The sequence below is a fragment of the Haliotis cracherodii genome, unplaced genomic scaffold (genome assembly GCF_022045235.1).
Source record: "Haliotis cracherodii isolate W230 unplaced genomic scaffold, xgHalCrac1.p SCAF_6, whole genome shotgun sequence".
Lineage (NCBI taxonomy): Eukaryota > Metazoa > Mollusca > Gastropoda > Lepetellida > Haliotidae > Haliotis > Haliotis cracherodii.
Window position 1 is genome coordinate 31,558,695 of NW_027266319.1, and position 27,101 is coordinate 31,585,795.

Sequence of the window (27,101 nt, forward strand, 5' to 3'; positions counted from 1 at the left end):
ACATGAAACCCCGTCAATCAAGAACAGTAGAAACTGTCCAGATTAACAGATATCTGAAATAATGAGTGAGTGTGTTGGGTTCAAAGCTGCTTTTAACAGTATTCAAGTTATATCACAGCGTGTCGGCTTAATGTGGGAGGAAAGCCCGATATCTGGAATAATGATTCACCGCAGGACGCATGTATGTAGACAAATGGGGTTTTATGCCCACTTCGTGTTCTTCACTGTTAGGACATAACCATTTAACACATCTATGGAATACATAGCCCGGCTTTTTCAACAAGATTGAAAATTGAAGAAAACCCTGTATTAAGCTCAATGGGTCATACTTGGTGTTCTAGCAATAATCAAGGTGAGGTGAGGTGAGGTGAGGTGAGGTGAGGTGAGGTGAGGTGAAACTGATTGTAACGTGTTCGAGAATATTGCACTTACATAGCGACGTGTGTGCGTGCGTGTTTGGACTTGTACAGGCTAAAGTCGGTTTTATAGCAAGCCCACTGAGGTACCACTCAGCAACATGGCAACCCCACTCAAACACAGCATACAGACTCCGAGCCGAGCAATCCTTGTTTTATCCTCTTAAGAACTAGTACCACCTTTTAAGGTATTTTGGAATGACAAGGGGGGGGGGGGGGGGGGGGGGGAGGAGGAAACCAGCGACCTTCAGTTGTCCTGGCAGATGCTCTTTCCGCTAGACTACGAAGGCGGTCCCAGTAATCAAGACAATTGAAATCTTTGCTAAAAACTCCAGGTATATCACGGGTGCCATCGCGATGTGGGAGTAAAGCCCAACGTGATGGTCTTAGATGTTTACCACTTTGTTGAAACCAATGAACACGGGCATTGTGCTGACAAACCTAGAAAAATAATCCAGGTGAACCAGTATTCGAACTCATGATCACAGGTTTCTGGCGTGCCCACTGGATTCAACTCTGCCGCAAACTGCTGTGCCTTACACGACTAGGCCATCCGCTTTCACGGGGTTAAATTAGACTTCCGTTACTATGCCTGGGGAGAAAGCATGGCAAATTTCAAATTGCAGCGATTTGGGGGCTTTCTTTCATGCCCAAGCTGTTGATCAAGCTATTGTGAACAGTGTAATGGTTTGACAGATGACATAGAAATAAGTTGTTCGTATGTGAAGGATAACAATCTGTTCGCAATATCTCGGGCCCAGTCAGTGAAAGTTTTCACTTGTTCACCAACTACCAGGTACACTTACCAGTATGGATATTCCCATGACCAAAGGAACATAATAACGGTTTGTTTGAGGAAAAACAAAAATATAGACGTCTTATACTATGTTTCAGATACGTCTAAATAAAATGGAATCATGAGAAGTTAACTTGTAATACAACATAAGTAAAATATATCTTTGATAGAAACAAACATCTCCATTTAAATTGAAATGGAGCCTCAGTGAGATAGGACATTCAACCAGTGAAAAATCTTGACTTCATTTAGGCCTACAGCATTAACGTAGGGGCTGGGCAGAAGGAAAAACAATATGGTTCAGGGATTGTGAGGCACACTTAACATTGCATGCTCATACTTTCAAACTACTTGGGGGGGCACGGGTGGCCCAGTCGTCTAAGGTGCCGCGATTCGCTGTGCAGAGTTGCGTCCCTTGGGCACGCCAGAAACCTATGATTGTGGGTTCGAATCCCGGTTCGCCCCGATTATGTTTCTAGGTTTGTCAGCACCATACCCGTGCTCGTGGGTTTCACCGAAGTGGTAAACGTCTGAGACCTGCATCACTTCGGGCTTTCCTCCCACATTAAGCTGACACGCCGCGATATAACTGGAATACTGTTAAAAGCGGCGTTACACCCAACTCACTCACTCACTCAAACTACTTGGTCCTGAGACTGCAATGAACTGAGATTTTAATGACCAAGTATTCAGTGCTGGATGGATGACTAAGTTATGATATAACAAGGAGTATTGTTTTGGATGATAACTTCTTTATTATACATACACAAATCAGTCAACAGCAAGAACAATAATAACAAATATTTGTATATCTTCCTGCCTTTGTTAAATAGTTCCCTTTTAAACATTTTTGTACCAATTTTTTTAAACTGCGGGGCCCCGTTCCTCAAAACAATCTTAGCACCAAGATGATCACAACTCCACTTTAACATAGACTTACAACATCCTAGTGATAAAATCGCTTTGTGGGATGGGTCCCTGAAATCTACAGGTTGCATTGTGCCTGACTACAATTAAGTCTGTTCCAGGATATGGCTTTGTCTGCTCCCAACAACCAGTGTGTCTCTTCCAGAACCCTGGTTTCTTTGTTCCAATATGTCACAATCTATAGAACAAATGCGAACAAATCACAACAAAGTCAAGGTGATCTTTTCTCTGTTTCTTATCAGTAATAAATGCAGCGGACTTTGTGATATGGTATGGAATCTGTTTCCTGAACATGAGCTCGTCTGTAGTCCCATAGAAACTCGTCAATAAGAATGGAGTTGATCTGTAGGTCCGAGCTGTCAGTGTCCGCTTCCTTCAATCGTCTTGCTTCCTCACACACTAGCTGAAAACACAATCTCTGAGTCACTGAGGAACAATAAAGAACTGGATGTGATAATACCAAACAATCATTGAGGCACTGAGGTACAGTTAAGAACTGGATGTGTTGATTTCAACGCTCTCTGAGGCATTGATGAACAATTCAGAACTTGATGTGATAATACCGAACACTGTCTGTGGCACTGAGGAACAATCCAGAACTGGATGTGTTAATACGAAACAATCTCTGAGGCACTGAGGAACAATGAAGAACTGGATGCGTTAATACCAAACAATCTCTGAGGCACTGAGGAACAATGAACTGGATGCGTTAATACCAAACAATCTCTGAGGCACTGAGGAACAATGAACTGGATGTGTTAATACCAAACAATCTCTGAGGCACTGAGGAACAATGAACTGGATGTGTTAATACGAAACAATCTCTGAGGCACTGAGGAACAATGAAGAACTGGATGCGTTAATACCAAACAATCTCTGAGGCACTGAGGAACAATGAACTGGATGTGTTAATACCAAACAATCTCTGAGGCACTGAGGAACAATGAACTGGATGCGTTAATACCAAACAATCTCTGAGGCACTGAGGAACAATGAACTGGATGTGTTAATACCAAACAATCTCTGAGGCACTGAGGAACAATGAACTGGATGCGTTAATACCAAACAATCTCTGAGGCACTGAGGAACAATGAAGAACTGGATGCGTTAATACCAAACAATCTCTGAGGCACTGAGGAACAATGAACTGGATGTGTTAATACCAAACAATCTCTGAGGCACTGAGGAACAATGAACTGGATGTGTTAATACCAAACAATCTCTGAGGCACTGAGGGACAATGAACTGGATGTGTTAATACCAAACAATCTCTGAGGCACTGAGGAACAATGAACTGGATGTGTTAATACGAAACAATCTCTGAGGCACTGAGGAACAATGAAGAACTGGATGCGTTAATACCAAACAATCTCTGAGGCACTGAGGAACAATGAACTGGATGTGTTAATACCAAACAATCTCTGAGGCACTGAGGAACAATGAAGAACTGGATGCGTTAATACCAAACAATCTCTGAGGCACTGAGGGACAACAAATAACTGAAGGTATTGATACTAAACACCATTAATACCTCGCAACTCTAATGTACACTAAAAACATACCTCCGTAGCCCATATACTGCAACCTCGGATCTCCACCTCCAGACGATCACCATTCTTCATCAGGGTGTCTGCACAACAAACAATGACAGATGACTGTGAACAAGGAGCCAGTTTCAGTGGAGACTCAAATATGTATCAACAAACATATTGCATGAGCCTGTATAGAGCTGACAAGTACATATTTTTAAGCAGGGCCCCGTTCCACAAACCGATATTAGCGCTAAGATGATCGTAACTCCCATACTTTAACATAGGCTTACGATGATCGTAGCGCTAAGATCGCTTTGTGGAACGGGGCCCAGGTGAGTGAATATTTGTAATGCCATATAGTCTGCAAAAACTACAAACACATATATATGTACTGTGAAACTAAAATAAAATATATTTAAAAAACTCATCTTCCAGATACATGTATTACGTGTTGGGGATGTCCAAGGAAGATGAAAGAGACATTACTATTTATCATATATGTTGCAAAATGTCCTGAGCAACATAAACATATTTCCTTGGGCACCAACACCTGCCATCAACAATTGCTATGGCATGTTCACAGAGATTTGAATATGTTTGGGATAACCTTGTGGCATGGTTGACATCATATTGCCATATTTCTTCCCAGAGAATAATATTTAATTATTCAACAAATCTAAAGAAACTATTCCATCAATCGATAATTGATGTGGATGTGGCATCTTGATAGACAGTAATAATAGAACGATGAACCAAGGCTTTGTTAGATCACGGGGGAGGTGGTTCAAACAGCCTCATGACGTCAGCCCATCAACTCATAATTTGTACTTTATCGCTGGACGAAGTACAGTCGGTGCTCTTAATCTTTTAGCGAAGCATATTAGAATATGAGTTGTAGGTGTCGACAGCAGGCTGTACAGGATATCATGAGCTGAATGAACTAGTACATCACAAGACGGACAAGGAATGTACAAGAAAACTCAGTTCGTAAAGTCCACACATCCAGCTATTTACATATGGAACAAATATATCATTACGAGTTCAAAAGAACTATTTCAGCGACCTTATTGTTTCTAACAATTCACGCTACCTTGTGACTGCCATCAGAATAGCAGTAGGGTAACTCGACGGTGACATGGATCATTTGTGACGTGACAAGCAAGTGATGTGATAACAAACACTTTGATGTCATGATGCCTCTACAGGTCAGCCAGCAGACATTTGGATATTTGCAAGATGGTCACATAGGTAAATTCTAGTCATGTAGCTAGATTCTAGTCTTTAACACGTGAGGCTATGACATATTTACCTTTGCGGAGCAGCTCCATGAGAGCGTGTGAGTACTGGAGAGCCCCGAAGTACACCAGCACCTGTGGCACCCTGAATGGAGAGGTGATACCAGTTGCAGGATGTCGCCAGGAAACTTTGTAATCCATCCCTGTCTAAGTTTGTTTTGTTTTTTGTTTAACGCAACACTCAGCAATATTCCAGCTATATGACAGAGGTCTGTTAATAATTCAGTCTGGACAGAAAACCCAGTGACTGACATCAAGGGCATCAATCAATGAAAATGGGATACGATGATATGCATCAACCAAGTCAGCGAGCCGGACGACTCAATCGTGTTAGTCGCCTCTTATGACAAGCATGGGTTGCTGAAGACCTATTCTAACCTAAAATTAACACTACTGCCATCACCAGGACTAAATCACTCCCTTGACAGGTAGATGCTGTAAATCATGATATTAAACATGAGCTTGAAACTAACACAAAAGATGCATCTGTTCCTTGCTTGCATAATAAAGTCATGCATTATTATCTGGACATATTGGAGTTTATTGTTCAGTGCACATGCTGGAAACAATGACATACATAAATAAGTTCCAAAAAGAAAATGCACTGGTAACTGAATGCCAGATTTTCTGTTTCTTATTGTGTCAAGTGTCAATGGTGAGTTAGTCTACACAAATTTATCAAGCGGTTATGACAGTCATCACTGCAGCTAGCAGCCTCTTGCTTGTTGGCCTCCTTGTCAAATGTAACAACTTTCAAAATATTCGTCCATTGACTGATCTACTGTGCACAGCTCATTGCTGCTTCTGGCATAGTCTACGAGACAATACACACGGTAATCTTAATATCTGCATATGAAACCATGCCTAGCAGAACAGGCAATACAAATTAATCAGTAAATCATCATGTCTGATGATGTTTTATGTAAAATTTCAAATTTGTATGGACAAAGTTTAAATGTCACGATCTGTTCCTTCCCTGAATTCGCTGAAGGGATACGATGTAACTTTTTCTGCGGAAGAGGAACTCGTTTTTTTTCAGATGTAAAGATTGTGTATGTGCTGGTGACGTGCTTAATTCCGATTCGCTTTATATATGTATATAAATTAGCATCGATTTTAAAGACTTGTACAGGGGTTCGCCTTATACGTGGGGTCGCTGTATAGACGACGACTTATGGTACCTTATTTGCATATGCCTTATTTGGAATTTAATGACAGTTAAATCACATGTCGAATGAGTAACAAAGTAAAGTTTGAGAAGAAAGGAAACAGTATATTTCATCCCACACCATATAATGGAATTGGAACTCAGCATCAACTGTCTAAGTGTTGTTTGATGATTTATTTATTTTTAATTTGAAAGGTTGGGCTGCTCTCATTATTTCATTTTGAGTGTCAGCACTCACACGATGCATCAATTTAATGATTTACAGTTTGACATATGTTGTCGAAAATCCTTTGTGTAAATGTTTCCTTTTAGAGTATGAATCAAAGCAAGAACCTTTTCAGGTAGATATAACATCAATAAATTTTGTGTTAAGTCACAATTTCGAGCATCTTCATAAAAAATTTTAATTAATCAATCCATTTTCAAATTGCTCATTGTAAGGTGAATTTCAGCCATGAGAAGACAGTCAGTCTGACAACAATGGAGTCAGCATTACCTGTAATCTGCAAACATGGTGATGACGTCGATGTCGTGGAACGTCCCCAGACCCTGGCCCTCGCAGCATCCCCACACGTCAGCGATGAGGATCTGCGCTCGCTTATGGAGAGACACTGAAATCATCAACAAAACAAATACATGTAGCTGTTACCTGTTGCAGCAGCAAACCATTGCATCATTAAATGAGAGCAATTGATTTCTTTTTCTTCATGGAAAAGTCTGGTCTAAAAAAAATATTTAAACAAGTTAAAAATGTTTTTTGACTAAAATCTTGTGCTTTTGTTTAATGACTATGAAAATAACATTCTTTTTCATATTTTGCTTCATGAGAAACTGACCAATGAATTCAACTAATACATTTGGTGCATGGATACAAACAGTGAGCTAGATGGACCCCTGTCATAAGTAAGATGCTTTGACATCTGTGCTGCTTCCACCTTCAAGGGGCAGTCGGGTAGTGGTTAAAGCGTTCGCTCGTCCTGACATGGGTACAATGTGTGAAGCCCATTTCTGGTGTCCCCTGCCGTGATATTGCTGGAATATTGCCAAAAGCGGTGTAAAACCAAACTCACTCACTCACTCACTACTTCCACCTTCACCTCAGTGAGTGAGTGAGTGAGTGAGTGAGTGAGTGAGGTTTTATGCTGCTGTTAGTACTATTACAGCAACATCATGGCAGGGGACACAAGAAATGGGTTTGACGCATTGTTCCTGTGAGGGGAATTGAACCCAGGCCATCAGTGTGATGAGAGAACACTTTAACCGCTAGGCTACCCCTCACTTTCACCTAGACTTGAAAGTCATGTGATTGAGGATGAGTAGGTTTTACACAACTTATAGCAATAGGCCGGCATCTTACCAGCAATGGACACCAGAAATCGGTTTCACTTGATACCCATTGGGGGAATCAAACTCTGGTCTCTTTGTGACAAGAATGCACAAGGTCACCTAACTGGCTCCCAGGGGGAGAGAAAGGGTCGCTGAATTGTATACTATAGAAATATACACATGGTATCAAGACTAGGTCTTTTCATACCAAAATAACCCTCTAGGAACCCTATCTAGTCCATTCCACGCTGTCCTGTTTTAACCATGATAAATAACTTCACTCAATGTTGCATTTTTAAACATGCCTCAGAAATCTGAAGTCCTGATAAAAATAATGAAACTGTATGCTTTTTCACTTTTTCAAACACCCCACACTTACTCTCTATATGATAACAGGAGTGACAGCCATCTCAGAAAATGTTGACCTCACTCCAACCCATCTTCCCGAGGCAAGAGAGTTAACTGACTATAAAAGTCCAGTTTCCACCCTTGCCAAACTAGGCTGGTATTTGGAAGCTCGAATGTGGCTCCACCAGTCGCTATTATGAGTTATGTTCCTTCTATGCCTCGCCTATGGACCAATCAGATTCCACCTCTCGTTTTACTTGCATTTGCTTCAAACAAAATGGTGGTGCCCAGTCAAGATGACTTGAACGATAATCAAGATCTATGTTGTGATAAAACGGGTCTTACAATGCAAAGTGCATCAAATCACGCGAGCACCTTGATTAAAAACATGAAAAGATTTGGAAAATATCTGTTGACAACGAGTTGTACGTGCACATGCTTTGTAAATCCTGCAATCAAAAGAAATCTGCACGACGGTTAACGAACCGGATTTCGATTTCGTTGCGTGAGTTTGATTGGACTATGCATAGACTCGATAGTCCAGCCAAAATGTAACTCCATAATACCAGCCTAGTTCTGCAAGGGTGGAAAGTGGATTTTATAGTCTGTTAACTCTCTTGCCTCGGGAAGATGTCTCCAACTGTGTCATGTTTTAAGGTCACATCAACATTCAATCATGTTAGTTTTTTATAATGGCATGGAAAAGTATACAATTTCATTTTTCAAATAATAAGTTCAGTTTCTTGTGACCATACGGTCCACATTTGTCAGGTTTTCCATCCTAACTCCCCTTTAACCAAATCTTCATCTGGGCCATAGCACAAGAGTAAAATATTATGTTTTGTGTTAAAACTTTTTAATGTTGTAGTGCTGACTGTTGGTCTTGGGTGCCAGGCCATGCGTTATGAGGAGTTCACTGTTATAAGGTCAACAACCCTGATCTATGAATCACAAAGTAATTATTTACCTCTTTTCCCATTATAATCGGCCTCATCTCTGAAGGGAGGGAACTCTGTAACAATGAGGTTGAGAAGATCTTTGGCACTGCCATTGCACTTCTTGACACAGTTGCTGAAGCTGCCCTCGTACTTCTGGCATGGGAAAAAGTCACATCTTACTACATCCGCACAGTCACAGAAATATTTGTGCCTCCTCCACTTCTTGTAACTGATTTACTACAAAGCTGGAGGCGACATTTCAAGTCGTTGAAGCTGCTACAGCATTAACAAGGGAAACAATAACTAGTTTCGGGTAACAAGCAACGGGAAACCTGTGCAAAGGCAGCCTACATGTATAATTATTAATTTAGTGTCAGAATTGTCATTGTGTGACTTACAATGTACATTTTTCAAATAAAGGAAACTTTGACTGAGAACCCTGTGATCACTGCTGTCCTTTACTAGATCTAGCTAACAAGGCTTTAATCCCTTTGTTATGAGTGAGTTAATGTGGTCATAAACAGTCAGAAATGTTCCAGGTATATTGTCGCTTGACCTGTCAACACAGTTCCTGAAACCAAGACACGAGCAGCAAAGTTGCCAAGTCTGACCACCTGTTTTTCTTTAGACGCTTCTTCCGACCACCATGGGATGCTCTGGACCTTCTGCTTTATGATAAATAGTGATGTTGGTTATTTACTGGCTCCGTGAACATGTGGGGTGGAATAGGTCTTCAGCAACCCATGCTCGTGTAAAAGGCGACTGTGCTTGTCATAAGAGGCATCTAACAGGATCGGGTGGTCAGGCTCGCTGACTTGGGTGATGTATGTCATCGTATCCAAATTGCATGGATTGTCTAGTCCAAACTTGATTACTTACAGACCGCCATCATAAGCTGGAATATTGCTGAGTGCGGCATTAAACAACAAAGAGAACAGAGGTCATTTACGGAGTATGTGAGTGGGGTTGGGTGTAACACTGCTTTGACCAGTATCCCAGTTACATCACCACCTGTGATCGAGCTTATTGTGGGTGGAAAGCCAGAAGTGATGCAGGTCTGACGTATTGCTGCACCTTTGACGACTGGGCCATCCTTGCCCCGAGACGTTTACTGAAAGATGAAGACAGGGTAGCCCCTGGTGTTATTGAGAGAGTTACCTGTATCAGGACTTGACCCACTTGGTGCAAAACGTCTAGTCTCTCCTGAAACAGCGGAATGTCCATCTCCGACTCAGACCGGAACACAGACGCTAGCTGATCCTGTGTGATGCTGGCATAAAAGTTGGGGTCAGTGATGTGGATACCCTCCTGGGTGATACAGCATACCGATACATACATTGGCATACATGCAGGCAATGGGATACAGGAACGCAAATATTGTATAACAACATACCAATACATTCTGGCATGAGGACATGTTATCAGCCAGATTAAACATTGTGGCCATCCTCAATTTTCTTTACCATAATTAAATGTCGGGACCAATCCCCAGAATTTAGTTTGTAGGCCCAGGTATTTGAGTGAGTGAGTATGGTTTTACGCCGCTTTTAGCAATATTCCAGCAATATCACGATGGGGGACACCACAAATGGGCTTCACACATTGTACCCATGTCGTGAATTGAACCTGGGTCTACGGCGTGATGAGCGAACGCTTTAACCACCAGGCTACCCGACCGCACCCCCAGGTATTTGAAAGTGCAATGAATTAATGCAAGGCCTAGACAGGTAACACAGGTACTCAAGTCGGGTTGGTCCTGAGAAGGACCTGTGGTTAGTCACGTGATATATTGTTTAATGACAACAAAACAACATGGTTATACTGCAAGTCACCAATGTTCACACTTTCTATCCATTCTGACTTACATATGTGTAAGGTAAATATATCATTAAGGTAAATAGTCAGTTGACTTTAGTGTATGCATGATCATCGTTTTATATGTGTATCTTAATAGTTTTAACCAGGGCTACAGTAAAACAATTCTCAATTGGACATTACCGTATTCGACGTAATAAGCGCCCCGCTCTAATAAGTGCCCACAGCGATATTTGCTGATATATTGACCAGTGAACAATCCCAATTAGCACCCCTTCGGATTGATGAATATACACAAGACTTATTTATTCGCGTATAATACGCACTCATGTGTTATATGCACCCTTAATTACAGGCAATTAAATTCTGGAAAAATATATATGTCGTATATAAACATTTCTGTTTTTTTTTTACCAGAATAATATTCTAATAAGAGCCCCCTTTTTCTAATTTTGAGAGTGCCCTGGGCGCTTATTACGTAGAATACGGTATGTACCAAACACTTCAGACCTACAGTGGCTACCCGGGTAGGGTCGGTAAATAGGGGGTCAGGTACCCGGGTAGTAAATTTGGACTCATCCCAGCCCTAAATGAATGGTATTATTAATATTACCTTACCTTATAAGGTACCTATTACACTCACACACACACTTCATGACTTTGGTCTCTATCCAATCAACAAATGAACACGCAGCAGTTACAAATCAGCCTCATCAACTGGAAAATGGGGTTTGTGAAGTCTTACTACTGTTGGGGTGCAAATTTTATTGAATGCAAAACATCTAGTACCATGGTCATGTTCCAATGCCGAGCTAACATTTCAGACCTCTACCCCGTTCTACAAAGTGATCTTTGTGCAATGACCGCCATAAAGTCTTTGCAGGGACTTATCTTGGATTCATAAATAAGTGATGGGGCAGGGAAACTGGGAAAATAATAGAGGTATTTTGTGATTGCATTTTGACAATAACAAAAGACAAGAATGAATACCTGTTTCCTATTTATTGGTCTTGTTATAAGTGAATACAGGTTACTTCTACAAAGCCATAATATTAGTTATTGGTTATATATATTAATACATTGGAACAAGAATTGGGAAATGTTTAGTTCCAAATTGGGAATTTTTATATACATTTGCTGCAGACTTAGGTCTGAATAACTGTCTCTGAGCAGGTCCTGGTAAATCCCTGTTTTGTTAAAGTATGGGAGTTATGATCATCAATGCGCCAAGATCGCTTTGTGGAATGGGGTCCTTGAAATGTAACTGTAAACATGGGGAGTCAGGCACTGATGATATAATCCCCGGCTACGTCTCCCCCTTTCTCCACCAACACAGACAGGACCTCACCTCAATGGCCCTGTTGAGAGCTGCACACAGGCACCAGTAGCCAGTCCACCTCTTGCCTCTGTAGTCCACGTAGTACTTCTTGCTGGGGTCTTGGGACCAGAAACAGAAGTTGAGGGCATCCGCCACGAACACCCTGCAGGAGGCAACACACAGTACAACAAGCATGAAATACTCATATCCCCCGTCAACATGGTCAATATGACATGTCTGGTTGTGCGCAAGGCAAGAAACATTGTACAGTTTTCAAAATCTGCTCTGGAAAAGAGCACTACTGCCATTTTGAGTCTAATTCAAAGTCGTCACTATGAAAGCTTGAAAAAAATATTTTTTTAAAATCGCAGACCATAAGTTCACCAATAGACTTGTAGAATAAGATTTGGAAAATATCTGTTGACAACAAGTTGGCAGTGCTCTTGCTTTGCAAATCATGTAATCGACCGAAATCTGCATGAAAGTTTACTAACTGGATTTCGATTTCGCTGCACAAATTTGATTGGACTATGCATAGACTCGTTAGTCCAGCCAAAATGTAACTCCATAATACCAGCCTAGTTCGGCAAGGGTGGAAACTGGACTTTTATAGTCAGTTAACTCTCTTGCCTCGGGAAGTGGAAACTGGACTTTTATAGTCAGTTAACTCTCTTGCCTCGGGAAGATGTTTTCTGCCAAGAAACTGATCAAGTGGCGACAGGGTCCCCTTCAGCATAAATACATGGGGTCATCTTAAAAATGTATGGGTCCTCACTCTGAGAGACCACCTACAACTTACAACCCAATGTGCAGGTTATTGATGCAGAATTACAGTCCACAAGTAACATCACCGATACACAGAGTGTTTTGCATGGCATCTTTCTCAGATGCAATGTCATGCTGCAACAATGTCCAATGTCACATATTTAGCCTCAATAGCTTGTTTGTGATTACTGCCATTAGCATGTCTCCTAAAGGTATGCGTTTTGAATTTAGGTTTGTCACTGAATTAGATCTCCCATGAGCTTTTACACAAAGCTGACATGTAGTATTTCTTATTGAGTCATCCTGCAACCATGCAAATTTCTACCTTTCTTAGATTTTCTACCTTTTCTTGGTCTGTCTTCACACAATTGGAATCAATAAAACTGACAGTGAGTGAGTGAGTTGGGTTTAACGCTGCTTTTAACACTATTCCAGTCATATCACGGCGTGTCAGCTTAATGTGGGAGGAAAGCCCGAAGTGATGCAGGTCTCAGACGTTTACCACTTTGGTGAAACCCACGAGCACGGGTATGGTGCTGACAAACCTAGAAACATAACCGGGGTGAACCGGGATTCGAACCCACAACCATAGGTTTCTGGCGTGTCCAGGGAACGCAACTCTTCACAGCGAATCGCGGCGCCTTAGACGACTGGGCCACCCGTGCCCCAATAAAACTGACAGAATATATAAACATAGGAAACATATTGAAACAGGACTAGCTTCAAACACTGAGGAATTAGACAAAACAACATTGAACAAAATGACAAAGTGGGTACACTTTGTGGGGAGTTCACACAAATCTGGAAATGAGGGAAACAAAAGAGTGTTTTTCTGGTTACTGCATCTACATACCAGTTCACTGCTGCCTCGTCCATTGTTTTAGGGTGCAGTTCATTCTCCCTCCAGGATCTCACCCCATACCCCGTCTTCTTCACCTCCTCATACACCTGGAGCAGATGGCAAGCATCAGACATGGCCCTCTGACGTTACTCAATTAGGAAATATTAACTTTAAACAAATACACACATATTTGTCCAGTTAAAAAAATGTTTATACAGTTGGTTGGTTGGTTTGTTGTTTAACGCCGCACTCAGCAATATTCCAGCTATATGACGGCGGTCTGTAAATAATCGAGTCTGGACCAGACAATCCAGTGATTAATATCATGAGCATCGATCCACACATTTGGGATCGATGACATGTATCAACCAAGTCAGCGAGCCTGACCACCCGATCCCGTTAGTCGCCTTTTACGACAAGCACAGTCGCATTTTGCGGCAAGTATGGGTTGCTGAAGACCTATTCTACCCCGGAATCTTCACGGGTCTGTTTATACAGTACTCAAAAGAGGTTAAGGACCACAGTATTCTTTCACATTACCGGTACTATAGCTCACCTGTCATGCTATGTTCGGAATCTCAATTGCACAGATCATTGCTCATGATGTCAGTCACTTAATTACCTGGTCCACACTTATTAGTTCCAGGCTGCTGTCATATAGCTGGAATATTGCCGAGTGTGGCGAGAAACAGCAAACAAAGAAATCATAAATGTAAGCATCCATCAACAAAAAAGTCTTTGTTGGAGAGTGTGGGAATTTGGATTATACCGTCATGAAGTTTATTTGCATTGTTGAAGGTTTGGCATGGGTAACTGTCTAACATCTCTCTTACTCTACATGATAACATATCTGTCACGATATTACCAAGATCGTTTTCTTACACATTTCTCCTATTTATGAATATCATTTCCTTTTTGAAATATTTTTTTCTTGCCAAAAGGCGAAAAACTAAAATGAAATGTCCTATGAGTCCAACAGTCTTGCTGACTGACTTTGGCAAGTAGAGCAAGTATTTTACAAGCAAACAGAAAGTGGCAGTGGCAGTGGCAGTTTGTTCCTTTAGTACCTACGGAAATGAAAAAAACCTGTTTTTTCGACCTCAGATCTTAAATTATTGCAGTTAATATACAAAATATGTAAATATTCAAACAACTAAATTAGTACTAATTGGGCCATGGCACAAATACAGCGTTTCAAATGTTTTTATGCCTTTTTACACGTAAAAGTGTGTAAAAATGTGAATAAAACAGACTATTGTGAAACAGGGCATAACCAGGAGTAAGTAGATCAAGGTGACCTATGACACCTTGATGACAGGTGAGAACAGGTGCGTAATGCCTATACTCTGTTTCTGCTATGTCAATTTGGATTTAGTTTTATTTTTGAATGTTGAAAGTGCCGACAAATTACCTCCTGTTAAGTACATTTTGTATTGTTCACTGAGATCAAACTAGCAAATCCAGACTAGTACTTTTCGAGTTGTTTTGTTATTTTGTATTTACAGCTACGTAACACTTTGTGTCGATTTTTAAATTGAGAAAAAAAGTTCTTTTTCATTTCCGTGAGTACTTTAAGTACTGGTGCAGAGTATGAAAAGGATTTGTGTTCAAACAATAATTACCGGTAATTACCAGTTTTTTACTGGCAAAATTAGGCTTGGGTCGGTAATTCCTGTGACTGCCAGTCCCTGTGGACCGGCAAATAAAGTACCTTATAAATCTTTGACAAAAACATAGGTGACATTCATATAAGTATATTTTTCGAATGAAGTCAGCTTGTCTGTTACCATCAGGGTTTTTCAGTGCAAAGAAATAACATTTCGCTTTGCTTAGAGGTTAAATATATATTTGAAGCGACTTAGTCTCAAAATATTAAAAAAAAAGAAAGAAAATTGTGACTGAAATTTGTGTGAATGACTTGCAGATGTAACGTAATTACTTCATTGCATTGAACATGATATATATAAGGAAGAGAATATATGGATGTCAACTTCTTTATTATGAGGAACACAACGTTTGGAGTATATGCTTACTCCTTCATCAGGTGAATGAAAAAACTCCGAAATGTTGTAATAATAAAGAAGTTGACATCCATATATCCTCTTTCTTATGTGAATCACTTCTAAATGCCTTTCAAAGACCTAATTGAACATGATGTTGAAATAATTAAAACCAAGTAATTTTCATAGGTTTTTTATTTGTTGAAAGTTGGGACTCACAAAAATTAGGGGGGTCAGGTAATTTTTGCAGTTGCCAGTCCACAAGGACTGGCAGTTTCAAAAGCCAGCGGGAACACTGAATAATACCCAATCATTTAAAGTTTAAACACTCACATGTTTAGCACATTTCTTGACACCATCAGGATTGACTGTCACATCTTTGCTCGTCTCGGCTATAAACCTCCCTGACTCCCGTGGTGAGAGTGCCCCTGACATCATGCAAGACACAATCCTAACACTTGCTGGAATCTGAAATCACCAGAACCAAACATAAGCAGATCAGTCAAACAATTTCATAGAGTTTTCTTAGTATTATCAATATTTCCACATTGTGGGACAAGGGCATTCATTAGAATTTGTTTAACTAGATCTTTGGTAACTGTAGTGTGCAATGTTAACAAACACTCTTGTTCGTTTAAGGTTCATACTTGTTCCATATCTCTGCTTGTGAAAAGTGCTATATCGTATAAGCCAGCTAGAGTGATTGCCCCTGGATTCTATGCTAACCAAGCTCCTTCCCAGCATGTGACACCTTCGTTACACTCTCGGTAACATTGCTGCCACCAGTGTGGGCGCAGCCATTACAAGAATCTTGAAATTTGCCATCTAACCCCAAATGTAGTAACGTTTATAATTTTGTTTATGTCTTTGGAAATGCCATCATATTTCATTTTGAAAAGGTTTACGACTGACCATGTTTTCCAGATGAATTTACTTTGTTATTTTAATAATCAGATTGGTTCGAGATTGCAGACTAACGGAAAATCAACCAACTTCTCGCTTACATTCTTACTATATCGATTAAAGATTAAAGTTTTAACGAAATAGAAATTCAAATTGACAAACAAAGAAAGTAATTTAGCAGCGGTAAGTGTATTCGGCATCACGACAGTCGTCACTTGTTTGTAAACATAACGGTCATTCTGTTGAGAGTTCAACTCCAAGCTTGGTTGGGGCTACCTATTACAGTGGGGAGTTTTGACCGGTGTATAGAGAGCTCCGCGAACGGGTTATCGCTGTGAAGAGCTTGCTATGCTAACATGGCATCCCAAGTCAACGTGTACTGAAAACTGAGTTGTTCAATCTATCAACATATGGATAGCATCATCATCATCCATCGCAGTAACTTGAGCCATCATAGTCCCACTCATGATGATAGACCAAGTCTCCTGAGGGCTCAGTGTTCCTTGTATCACAGTGCCAACAGCATGGTTAAACTCATAATGGCATGCTTAGCTATGTTTTGCTGCCTGAAGGGGCCCACTTAGAAATTTTATTATGTTCACAACAATACCTCATGACAGTACCGACTAATATATTAAACCACAAATAAACGTGATAAACACATGGAAATTGATGACCATCATTAATGCTCAGTATGAATCATGAAATAAATTTGGGTATTCTGAAATAAAAAAGGGTGTGAGCATATTCAAAGAAAAGGAAGGGGAGAAACTTTCAAAATGACAACTGCTTATTAGCTAGCCTTGGTGGAATGGATGAAAATTATTCTTCTAAATGAACACTTAACATCTAAAGAGGGTACTGTGGCCACAGGACCATGCAACTAATAATGATAACAAACAAACTAGCAGATGACGCCGAAGGCCTTCGGCCTTGTCTAGGATGTATTATTATCAGTTTCATGGTTCTGTGCTGAGGCACACTTGAAAAACATTTTCTAATCCAATTTAGATTAAATGAGTGTTTGTTTGTTTGTTATTTAACGCCACACTCAGTAATATTCCAGCAATATTCGGTTCGGCGGTCTGTAAATAGTCTGAGTCTGAAACAGAAAATCCTGTGATTGACATCATAAGCATCGATCCACGCAATTTGGATATGATGACGTGCATCAACCAACTCAGCGAGCCTGACCATCTGATCCCGTTAGTCACCTCTTACATTAAGAATACCCGGTTGTCGCCTTTTATGTCAAGCATGGGTTGATGAAGACCTATTCTACTGCGGATCTTCACAGGTCAATTAAATGAGTCTGCTAAATGTGGGTGGAAAGCTTATGTGATGCTTGGATTCAGACCTGCAGGGTAAATCAGGGATATAAACCTGCGGGGTAAATCTGGGATTCAAACCTGCAGGGTAAATCTGAGATTCAAACCTGCAGGGTAAATCTGGGATTCCAACCTGCAGGGTACATCAGGGATTCAAACCTGCAGGGTAAATCTGGGATTCAGACCTGCAGGGTAAATCAGGGATTCAAACCTGCAGGGTAAATGTGGGATTCAAACCTGCAGGGTAAATGTGGGATTCAAATCTGCAGGGTAAATCTGAGATTCAAACCTGCAGGGTAAATGTGGGATTCAAACCTGCAGGGTAAATGTGGGATTCAAACCTGCAGGGTAAATGTGGGATTCAAACCTGCAGGGTAAATGTGGGATTTAGACCTGCAGGGTAAATGTGGGATTCAAACCTGCAGGGTAAATGTGGGATTCAAACCTGCAGGGTAAATGTGGGATTCAAACCTGCAGGGAAAATCTGGCATTCACCTGAAGGGTAAATCTGGGATTCAAATCTGCAAATCTGCAGGGTACATCTGGGATTCAGACCTGCAGGGTAAATCCTGGATTCAAATCTGCAGGGTACATCAGGGATTCAAACCTGCAGGGTACATCAGGGATTCAAACCTACAATCATTTGACACACGTAAGGGACACAGCTCTTCAAATAGGTCTGTTACAATATTATCAAAGAGGGCGGTCGGGTAGCCTCGTGGTTAAAGCGTTCGCTCGTCACGCCGAAGACCCGGGTTCGATTCCCCGACATGGGTACAATATGTGAAGCCCATTTCTGGTGTCCCCCGCCGTCATATTGCTGGAATATTGCTGAAAGCGGCTTAAAACCATACTCACTCACTCATTCACTCACTCACTATTATCAAAGACTTTCTATTAGGGCTGTATGATTTGACAATGTATTGCAATCCTAAACCTGGCATTAAATTATACTTATCAATGTATATCAATTCATGTTTTATTCTGAAATGACTTTTAAAAAGTACTGTATTCGACGTAATAAGCGCCCAGGGCGCTCACAAAATGAGAAATAAGGGAGAATATAATTATGGTGAAAGAGTTGAAAGATCGTAAATTTTGTGGTTTATGCTAGTTGAAATGATACAAATGAAAAGTCTGTGTGAATTGTATAGGACAGACGTATTTTTCTAGAATTTGAAAGCCGGTAATCAAGGGTGCATATAACACACGAGTGCGTATTATACACGAATAAATAAGTCTTGTGTACATTGATCATTTGAACATTTGTTGGAAGGGTGCTAATTGGGACTGTTCACTAGCCAATACATCACTAGCAAATATCGCCATGGGCGCTTATTATGTCGAATATGGTAATATCCACAAAGTTTTGCAAAAATATGGCCTGATAGTTATTACCTTGTCACCTCCCATGAAACAAAATGCAAAATTTGTTTGCAGGACACAAACAGAAGAAGTCTCAACAAGAAGACAGAGTCATTGCTAATGAGAGAGTAAAATCTAACGGATGTAATGACAGTCTGAGCCAAAACATTTTCACTCTACTTGCCCGAACCTGTAACTTGACTTCATTTTCAGTAGATTTTAAAGTTAATGAACAAAGCTTACTAGATCAAATGAGTGAGTGAGAAAGTGTTTTTATGCCACTTTCAGTAATATTCCAGCAATATTACCATAAATGGGCTTCACACAATGTACCCATATTGAGAATAGAACCTTGGCCTTGGGCGTGACGAACAAACACTTTAACCACAAGGCTAACCCACCACCCCCTACAGCCAATATAAGTTTTATTAGACTCTGGCTTCGGACTAGTGGCTCAAGTCACAGACTGTAATGAATATTAGATATAACACATGTGAATTATGCTTGATTGTTTGTTTGTTGTTAAACGCCACACTCAGCAATATTTCAGCTATGTGACAGTGGTCTGTAAATAATCGAGTCTGGACCACATAATCCAGTGATTGACATCAAGGGCATCGACCCAATTGGGATCTATGACATGCATCAACCAAGTCAGCGTACCTGACCACCAAATCCCAATAGTCGCCTCTTATGACCAGCATATAGTTTCCCTTTATGGCAGGCATAGGTTGCTGAAGACCTATTCTACCCCGGAGGCTTGAAAAAGTTAAATCTCATATATAATGAACAGCATTGAAAATGCACCAGCAATAAATCTTGAAATATTACAAAAACAACTTCAGCAATGACCGATTTTGATTAGAACAGACATAGACAGATTATTAAGAAAGACAACAAAGGAAACAGGAATACCACACAGTAATTACAATTACGTCATCAGTGTAAGGAAGACACATAGGGCTAAAATGAAAAGTCAATATCTGGTATGTCCGCCATTGACAGCAAAACAGGCCATGCAACGTCTTCTCATTGATCAAAAGAGTCTGCGAATAGTGTTCTGGGGCATTCCACTCTTTGACGTAGTGTATCTTCAATGTTTTCTCAGGTTCTGTACTTGCGGACGATGCGAAAGGCGTTGACCCAGGTAATCCCATAGATGTTCAATTGGCGATAGATCGGGTGACAAGGCTGGCCATGGAAGCAGAGGCACATTATTGTTCGCTAGGGACTGTTGAAACATGTGCAGTGTGCGCTCTTGTATTATCTTGCTGGAAGGTGTGCATATCCTGGTGCTGATGAAAGAATGGGATGACGTGATTTGCCAATATGTTATTCCTGTAGTAAAGGGCATTAACTCTTCCACGACAAACATCGTGTGATTGTGTGATTGTTATGACTGATGCCGCCCCACACCATGACACTCCCTCCCCTCCATCAATCTGTCTGTACAACGCAGTCATTGTGGTAACGTTCTCCACGTCGACGCCACACTCGCAGTCGACCGCCAGCATTCCGTAAATGAAAATGGGACTCATCAGAGAACAGCACACCATGCCACTGCCGCAATCTCCAATGACGATGCCTTTTGGCCCAACGCAGACTTCATTTCGATGTCGATCAGTGAGTATGGGTCCAACATATGGACGTCGAACACGTATAGCCCTGCTGAGCGGAGACGTCGACGTACGGTGTCAGCACTGATCAATTCCGTCGGCCTTGTACGGTTGCTGCAGTCCTGGTAGCAGAAGTGTACGATCACGAAGATGTCGACGAACAATATGGCGATCCTGACGTGGTGTAGATACATGACGTTGACCTGGACGTGGTCGATCTCTGGTGGTTCCTGCTGCTGGTATCTGCTCAGTAGCCTGAGGAATGTTGAATGATGGCATTGAAACCGTTGTGCAACGACTCTACTTGACGTACCAACTTGAAACATGCCCAAGGCACTTTCACGTTCCTTTGCTGTTAATCTTGGCATTTCTTGTGTCAGTACCCTTTACGTCTGCAGCAACAAGTGATGTGGCTTTTTAAAAGTCTGTCTTTTACAGCTCTATTCTGCATGCTTCCCGTGAAACAAAACACGTTTTCCATGATGTGCACGCAATTTGTTGCGTTTTAGTGATTTCGCTCACAAAAAATTTAGGAATGTGTTTTGACGAGCTGTTCTTCTTCATGCTTCGTCATATGACTTAAGCCTCGATAAAAATACATTGTACATCCATTTTCATGGTGGTGCGTTTTCAATGCTGTTCAGTATATTACTTCTGCCTGGTTGGACATACACTGATAAGCTCATCTAGATTTATTTACAGTATATAAACATAATAAAGATGGCCTAAATAAATGGGTTACCTAGACTGGTAGACTGAAAAATTGACAATACCTAAAAGTTTGACAACTCATTAAAACAGCCCCGGGAAAATCTTGTGTTTTTTTTTCAGTTTTATTTTATTTGGGGAAACAAAACAATTATTTTTATGACTCCCTTGGGTCTACAGCCACTTATATCAATATTGCTTCACACATTGTACCCATTGGGGTGTAGAATCCGGACAAGACTTACTAGTCAACTCCTTACACCTTGGCTATCCCCACTACTCATAAGTGAGTGAATGAGAATTGTTTTACGCCGGTTATAGCAATATTCCAGCAATATCACCGCGGGGGACACCAGAAATGGGCTTCACACATTGTACCTATGTTGGGAATCCCACCACTCATAAGACTTTAGGGGCGGTCGGCTCGTCACGCCGAAAACCTGGGTTCGATTCCCATAAAACCATACTCACTCACCTCACTCATTAGACTATAGATGCACTGTGACAAGCATCTGTTACTACGTAGATCAAGGCCCTTGATTTATCATGTAATATTAAATGACTTTCCTGCAAGAAAAAATACACCAGGAGCCAGGTGGTTCCCTAAAACAACTGAACTTTCCTCTGCACTAAAAACACGATAAATATGACCCCTAGACAGCATATAACACAACCAGCAATTCGTCCATATGGGGTGTATCTGCAGGTCATTTACATGATAACACTAACTAATGCGTTAACGTTAACTCTTGTCTCACCTGCGGCCTGTAAGATCAGAATCTGTGTGCGACTGTCACTGTTCGAGTGGACCGACAGGTGTGTTGCAAGTCCTTGCTTATGACACAGTGAGGAAACTGTCCCACTGACAGTGACTGAAATTGTGTCCTCGAGATGCGACCTGTGACGCCGTAAGAACCCGCGAGTATACATATATAACTATCAGTTCTAGAAGTCGAGATTTCCTATCACGCGATTCAAGGTATCTGTGCACGGTAGACAGATCTATCTTCACAATACCTGCACGCACCAGTAGCCTCACTTTCTCCAGGGTTAACTCAACTTGGAACCCTCACCAGTAATGTTGTCGGGCCTTGTTAGAGTTATCTCCCTTAGACCACAACTCGGCCTCACCACCAACCATCCCAGTTCACGTTCACGATTTTGGAGATTATCTTATCACAAGCGTGATATCAACATTAGGGAACGCTAGCTTAATAATATTATTAATAAACACTATTGCTGACTCTACAGAAACTTCCTTTTCATTCTTTCTTAAGTGTTGTTTTTAATCATATTTAGATCTACAGCAGGTGACATATTTGCTATAAAACAAAATCTATTAAAGGAATGCTGTCAGTGGGAAACCAAAGCAACCGTATGTATAAAGTACGCAAATACAATAGTATTTTGACGTGGATTTAAGGGTTTTGGGATTTGAACTAGGGTGTGATTTTGAAAACGTTCGAACAAACGCAATTTACCAACTACATCTGTCGCCACCATTGCATATGATTTTTGCAAGAAGAGAATTTGCTCTAAAAACTCTCAAAAAATGGTCAGATATCCGATATCTGATATCCAATCCTCTATCATTGCCACTCTGAGCAATCTTCGGGAGCTCAGAGTTCAGAAAAAAACGTCACTTTTGTTCCAGACAGCAAATCTCTCAGCCCGGCCCATCCTAACAGAGGCGTACTTGCGAGAACCGTCCGAATATTTAAGACGTCGACGAAAATATTTACATGTATCTACGGTATCCGTACGGGTCACCAAACCTGAAGGTCAATCTTGATGACAAAACATCAACGTCTCCAGTGGTGAAGAGACAACCTGTGCTGGCGGTGGACGACAGGTCAGTGGAGGAGGCTCGTCTTCATACGTTTCCTTCTTCACCGATCCGACATAGGGGACCCGTGTTCCGATACAGGCGTAATGTCAGAGATGAAATGGAACGACGTTTGCGACGTCTTCCGAATTCCAACAACGTTGCGGGAACTCCGGCTGATCATTCCTCGGATATGGAAGCCTTTCCCCAGGCCTTCTTCAACGTACCGTGGTCTCAATAGGACAAAGGTGTCGGACCTGCATCACTGACTATGTGGACTTGACCCGTGAAGATCCGGGGCAGAATAGGTCTTCAGCAATCCATGCTTGTCGTAGGAGGCAACTATGCTTGTCGTAAGAGGCGACTATGGGGATCGGGTGATCAGGTTTGCTGACTTGGTTGATGCATGTCGTCGTATCCCAATTGCGTGGGTCCATGCCAATGACTGGATTATCTGGTCCAGACTCGATTATTTACAGACCGCCGTCATAGAGCTGGAATATTGCTGAGTGTGGCGTTAAACAACAAACAAACTAAAACAAAAAACTGTGTGGATTTGCCACTCTGTCCTCTGTGGCGTGACTCATTTTCAAAGGGTGATAGGAGCGCTCTTCATTTGGACTGCTGCTGGTTAATCTACCCTGAGACATCGCTCTTTCGAATAGAGCGAACGATTTAACTGCCAGGCTACCCTAGTCAAACTGAACTGACTAACACGTTTGTACTTTTCATATGATTCCTACAAAAGCTCCAACCAAACATGTTGCGAAGTGACGCATAGAGGTGTAATTGGTTACTGATTGCCTTTATTCTAGTGAAACTCATGACTTCATAATGATGCAGTAATTTCGTCTTCTGTCATGTCAGACAGACACATTGCTCGATCTCGAACAATTCCTCTTCTCGAGTTCAGAGATTTGTACACTGAAACAACAACCTGGGTGTGAACAAGCTGTTGGAGATTGACAGATTGTTGTCTCCGTGCACATTCAACGATTTTAAGAAGTGAACCATTATGGAAACGTGCTACATTTTTCACTTCTCCGCCGGCACTCTGAATTCACTTGGAGACAGCAAAACGATAAAGTTTGAGAGGGTTTCAATCAGTAGATGATATAATTATGGTTTTACGCCGCTTTTAGAAATATTCCAGCAATATCACGGCCAGGGACACCAGAAATGGGCTTCACATGTTGTACCCATGTCGGGAATCGAACCCAGGTCTTCGGCGTGACGAGCGAACGCTTTAACCACTAGGCTACCTGACCGGCCCGATATAACTATGAACCTTGGCTAACAAGTAACAACATCTGGAGATACATCTACATCAGATGACAAAGAGTTCACATGACGACGGGTATTGATTTTCAATTAACCAGAATTTTGGTTTGGAGAAATGATGTGATAATAGTATTCAGCACCCGTGATCCCCACCCGCCATCGAGTGCCAAGGACGATGTTGCGGAGGCATCCAGTCTATGACACCAGGGCTACAGGGATGTTATACTCCGGCAAATACAACATGAATAGCTGTATTTGTCTATCAAATATAATGTCATAGTGGTTCGTTCCACAACAAGAAATGGGAGACACAACATTCAGTGGCTGACATCACCAGGTTGGTCCATGAGCCACCGACTTCTGGCTTAAGACTCTAGGCAAACATGGTCACAATAGTTTTAGCATTCAAAGCCCAAATAGAATATCACATAACAAAATAAACAAACATTGATCTGGCCAAGGGCTTGACATGAATCGGGCCTATTCTACCACCCGTCTTGGTGAAGTTAGGGTCAAAGTAGTGTACGTGTTGGGCAAAGGAACCGTGATCGTAGAACCGGTGGACTCTGTGGGGGGCACGGCAGGCCCAGTGGTCTAAGGCGCCGCGTTCGCTGTGCAGAGTTGCGTCCCTTGGGCACGCCAGAAAGCTATGATTGTAGGTTCGAATCCCGGTTCGCCCCGATTATGTTTCTAGGTTTGTCAGCACCATACCCGTGCTCGTGGGTTTCACCGAAGTGGTTAACGTCCGAGACCTGCGTCACTTCGGGCTTTCCTCCCACATTAAGCTGACACGTTGCGATATAACTGTAATATTGTTAAAAGCGGCGTTAAACCCAACTCACTCACTCACTCTAATGAAGAGTGGAGTTGCTCGGTCTATGCAAGGTGGCCCAGTAGAAGATACCCAAAGGTTACACCTTAATCAGGCCTCTGTATCATTTACCTTCCAGGGAGCTGACTTTGGTAATTCATGCCATAGGTTCCTATATGGCGGCTATTTCAAAAGAAACTGGGACTGAGTTGGCTGAAGCCTAGAAAGTGTGTTTATCCATTGTATCCAACCTCTGTAACCCTTCATTGACTATGTGTCATATATATGTGAGTCTCTTTCATTTATAACTATAAAATAGTCTTAATGCGTAATTAATGTCTGTGACATTGTTTAAAATTGCATTACTTTAACTATATGCGCACATGAAATTTGTTCACGTTTCACATGCTGTTACATATCATTGCCACATGCGGTTCATACCGAAATAATTTCATACTTTGAGGTTTACGCTGTTTCTTTCATGCTGATTGGCTGAAGGGGTAGTCACGTGATCTGATATTTGGAGTTCACACACCTGTGAACGGACAGAAAAAGTTCACACGATGTGAACAATTTTTTTGTGAAATTGATCGTGTGAACTTTTGCCGGAACTACTTTCGGGGGTTTCCCCGAATTCTCGATCGGTGTTTACGATCAACTTGATTTTCTATTTTCGCAAGCTCGGAGGTTCACACAGTTTAAATCGTTCACACTTCAATGAACCCATCCAAACTGACGTTCAATTCTTAAATAATTTTCCTGATATAATTCTTAATTTTGTTTTCATTATTCAATAGTGATAGAAACCTCTGCAGACAAGCTGCTCTTCACGAGCAAAGGGTAGTTCGTCTCCAAGACACAAGAGCACAAATAAGAAAAGGAATCCAACTCAGGTTTATAATGATTTGGCAAATCTAGTCTGAATTAAATATTGTTCTGATCTCCATTTGGATTTTCTCTTTTATTTTGTAGAAATTTATTTTTGAATAGGATAACTTTATTCCTGGGACTAAGTATTAGTCTAGGGCCAAGAGATACAAGTTCCGTTCTTTACAGGGACTGCTGTCACTTTATATATACAACCATGAATTTTCTCCATACATATGGTCTTCATTGTTAACATATGCGGTCTATCTATTGTGGACCATCTTCCCGAGGCAAGGGAGTTAACTGACTATAAAAGTCCAGTTTTCCAGTGCGAATGTGGAAGGTGAACAATTGACTTACCTTTGCAGGTGTTTATGACGGTTACGACCGGTGGGGCAGAATACGCTCACCTGGTATCATCACTATTTGATAGTGATTCATAAACACATGGGGGCACGGGTGGCCCAGTCGTCTAAGGCACCGCGATTCGCTGTGCATGGTTGCGTCCCTTGGGCACGCCAGAAACCTATGATTGTGGGTTCAAATCCCGGTTCGCCCCGATTATGTTTCAAGGTTTGTCAGCACCATACCCGTGTTTCACCGAAGTCGTAAACGTCCGAGACCTGCATCACTTCGGGCTTTCCTCCCACATTAAGCTGACACGCCGCGATTTAACTGGAATACTGTTAAAAGCGGCGTTAAACCCAACTCACTCACTCATTGAAACCAACAGACATTATTCCAAACTTCTTGTCGTGAATTGTACTGTAACTTTCAAAACAAAGCGGTAAACAAATCAACTGCCGAAACAGTTTAGCTGCGTCACAAACCTACTGGGAAAACCACTCTGTCACTGTTGCTTGAAAAATTCCACTTCCATTCTTTGCATCGGCTATTACGCAAGTCTTAGAC

At 41.4% G+C, this 27,101-nt stretch overlaps 1 protein-coding gene across 4 annotated transcripts; it reads right to left on the minus strand.

Moving 5' to 3' along the window:
* Positions 1-2,056: 2,056 nt before the first annotated feature.
* LOC139445639 (queuosine 5'-phosphate N-glycosylase/hydrolase-like) lies at positions 2,057-27,054 on the minus strand. Of its 4 annotated transcripts, none has more exons than XM_071226821.1 (10): positions 27,024-27,054; positions 15,819-15,953; positions 13,498-13,592; positions 11,910-12,042; positions 9,905-10,054; positions 8,776-8,899; positions 6,631-6,745; positions 4,981-5,051; positions 3,702-3,769; positions 2,057-2,542 (listed from the first exon to the last, which is right to left on the minus strand). In XM_071226821.1, the coding sequence occupies exons 2-10, from the start codon at positions 15,921-15,923 to the stop codon at positions 2,378-2,380; spliced, it is 1,026 nt and encodes a 341-aa protein (XP_071082922.1). In that variant the 5' UTR covers positions 15,924-15,953; positions 27,024-27,054; the 3' UTR covers positions 2,057-2,377. The 4 variants fall into 4 exon arrangements, with proteins under 4 accessions (XP_071082922.1, XP_071082920.1, XP_071082919.1 ...); XM_071226819.1 differs by lacking the exon at positions 27,024-27,054 and adding an exon at positions 22,433-22,489; XM_071226818.1 differs by lacking the exon at positions 27,024-27,054 and adding an exon at positions 22,164-22,466.
* Between the last annotated feature and the right edge of the window lie 47 nt (positions 27,055-27,101).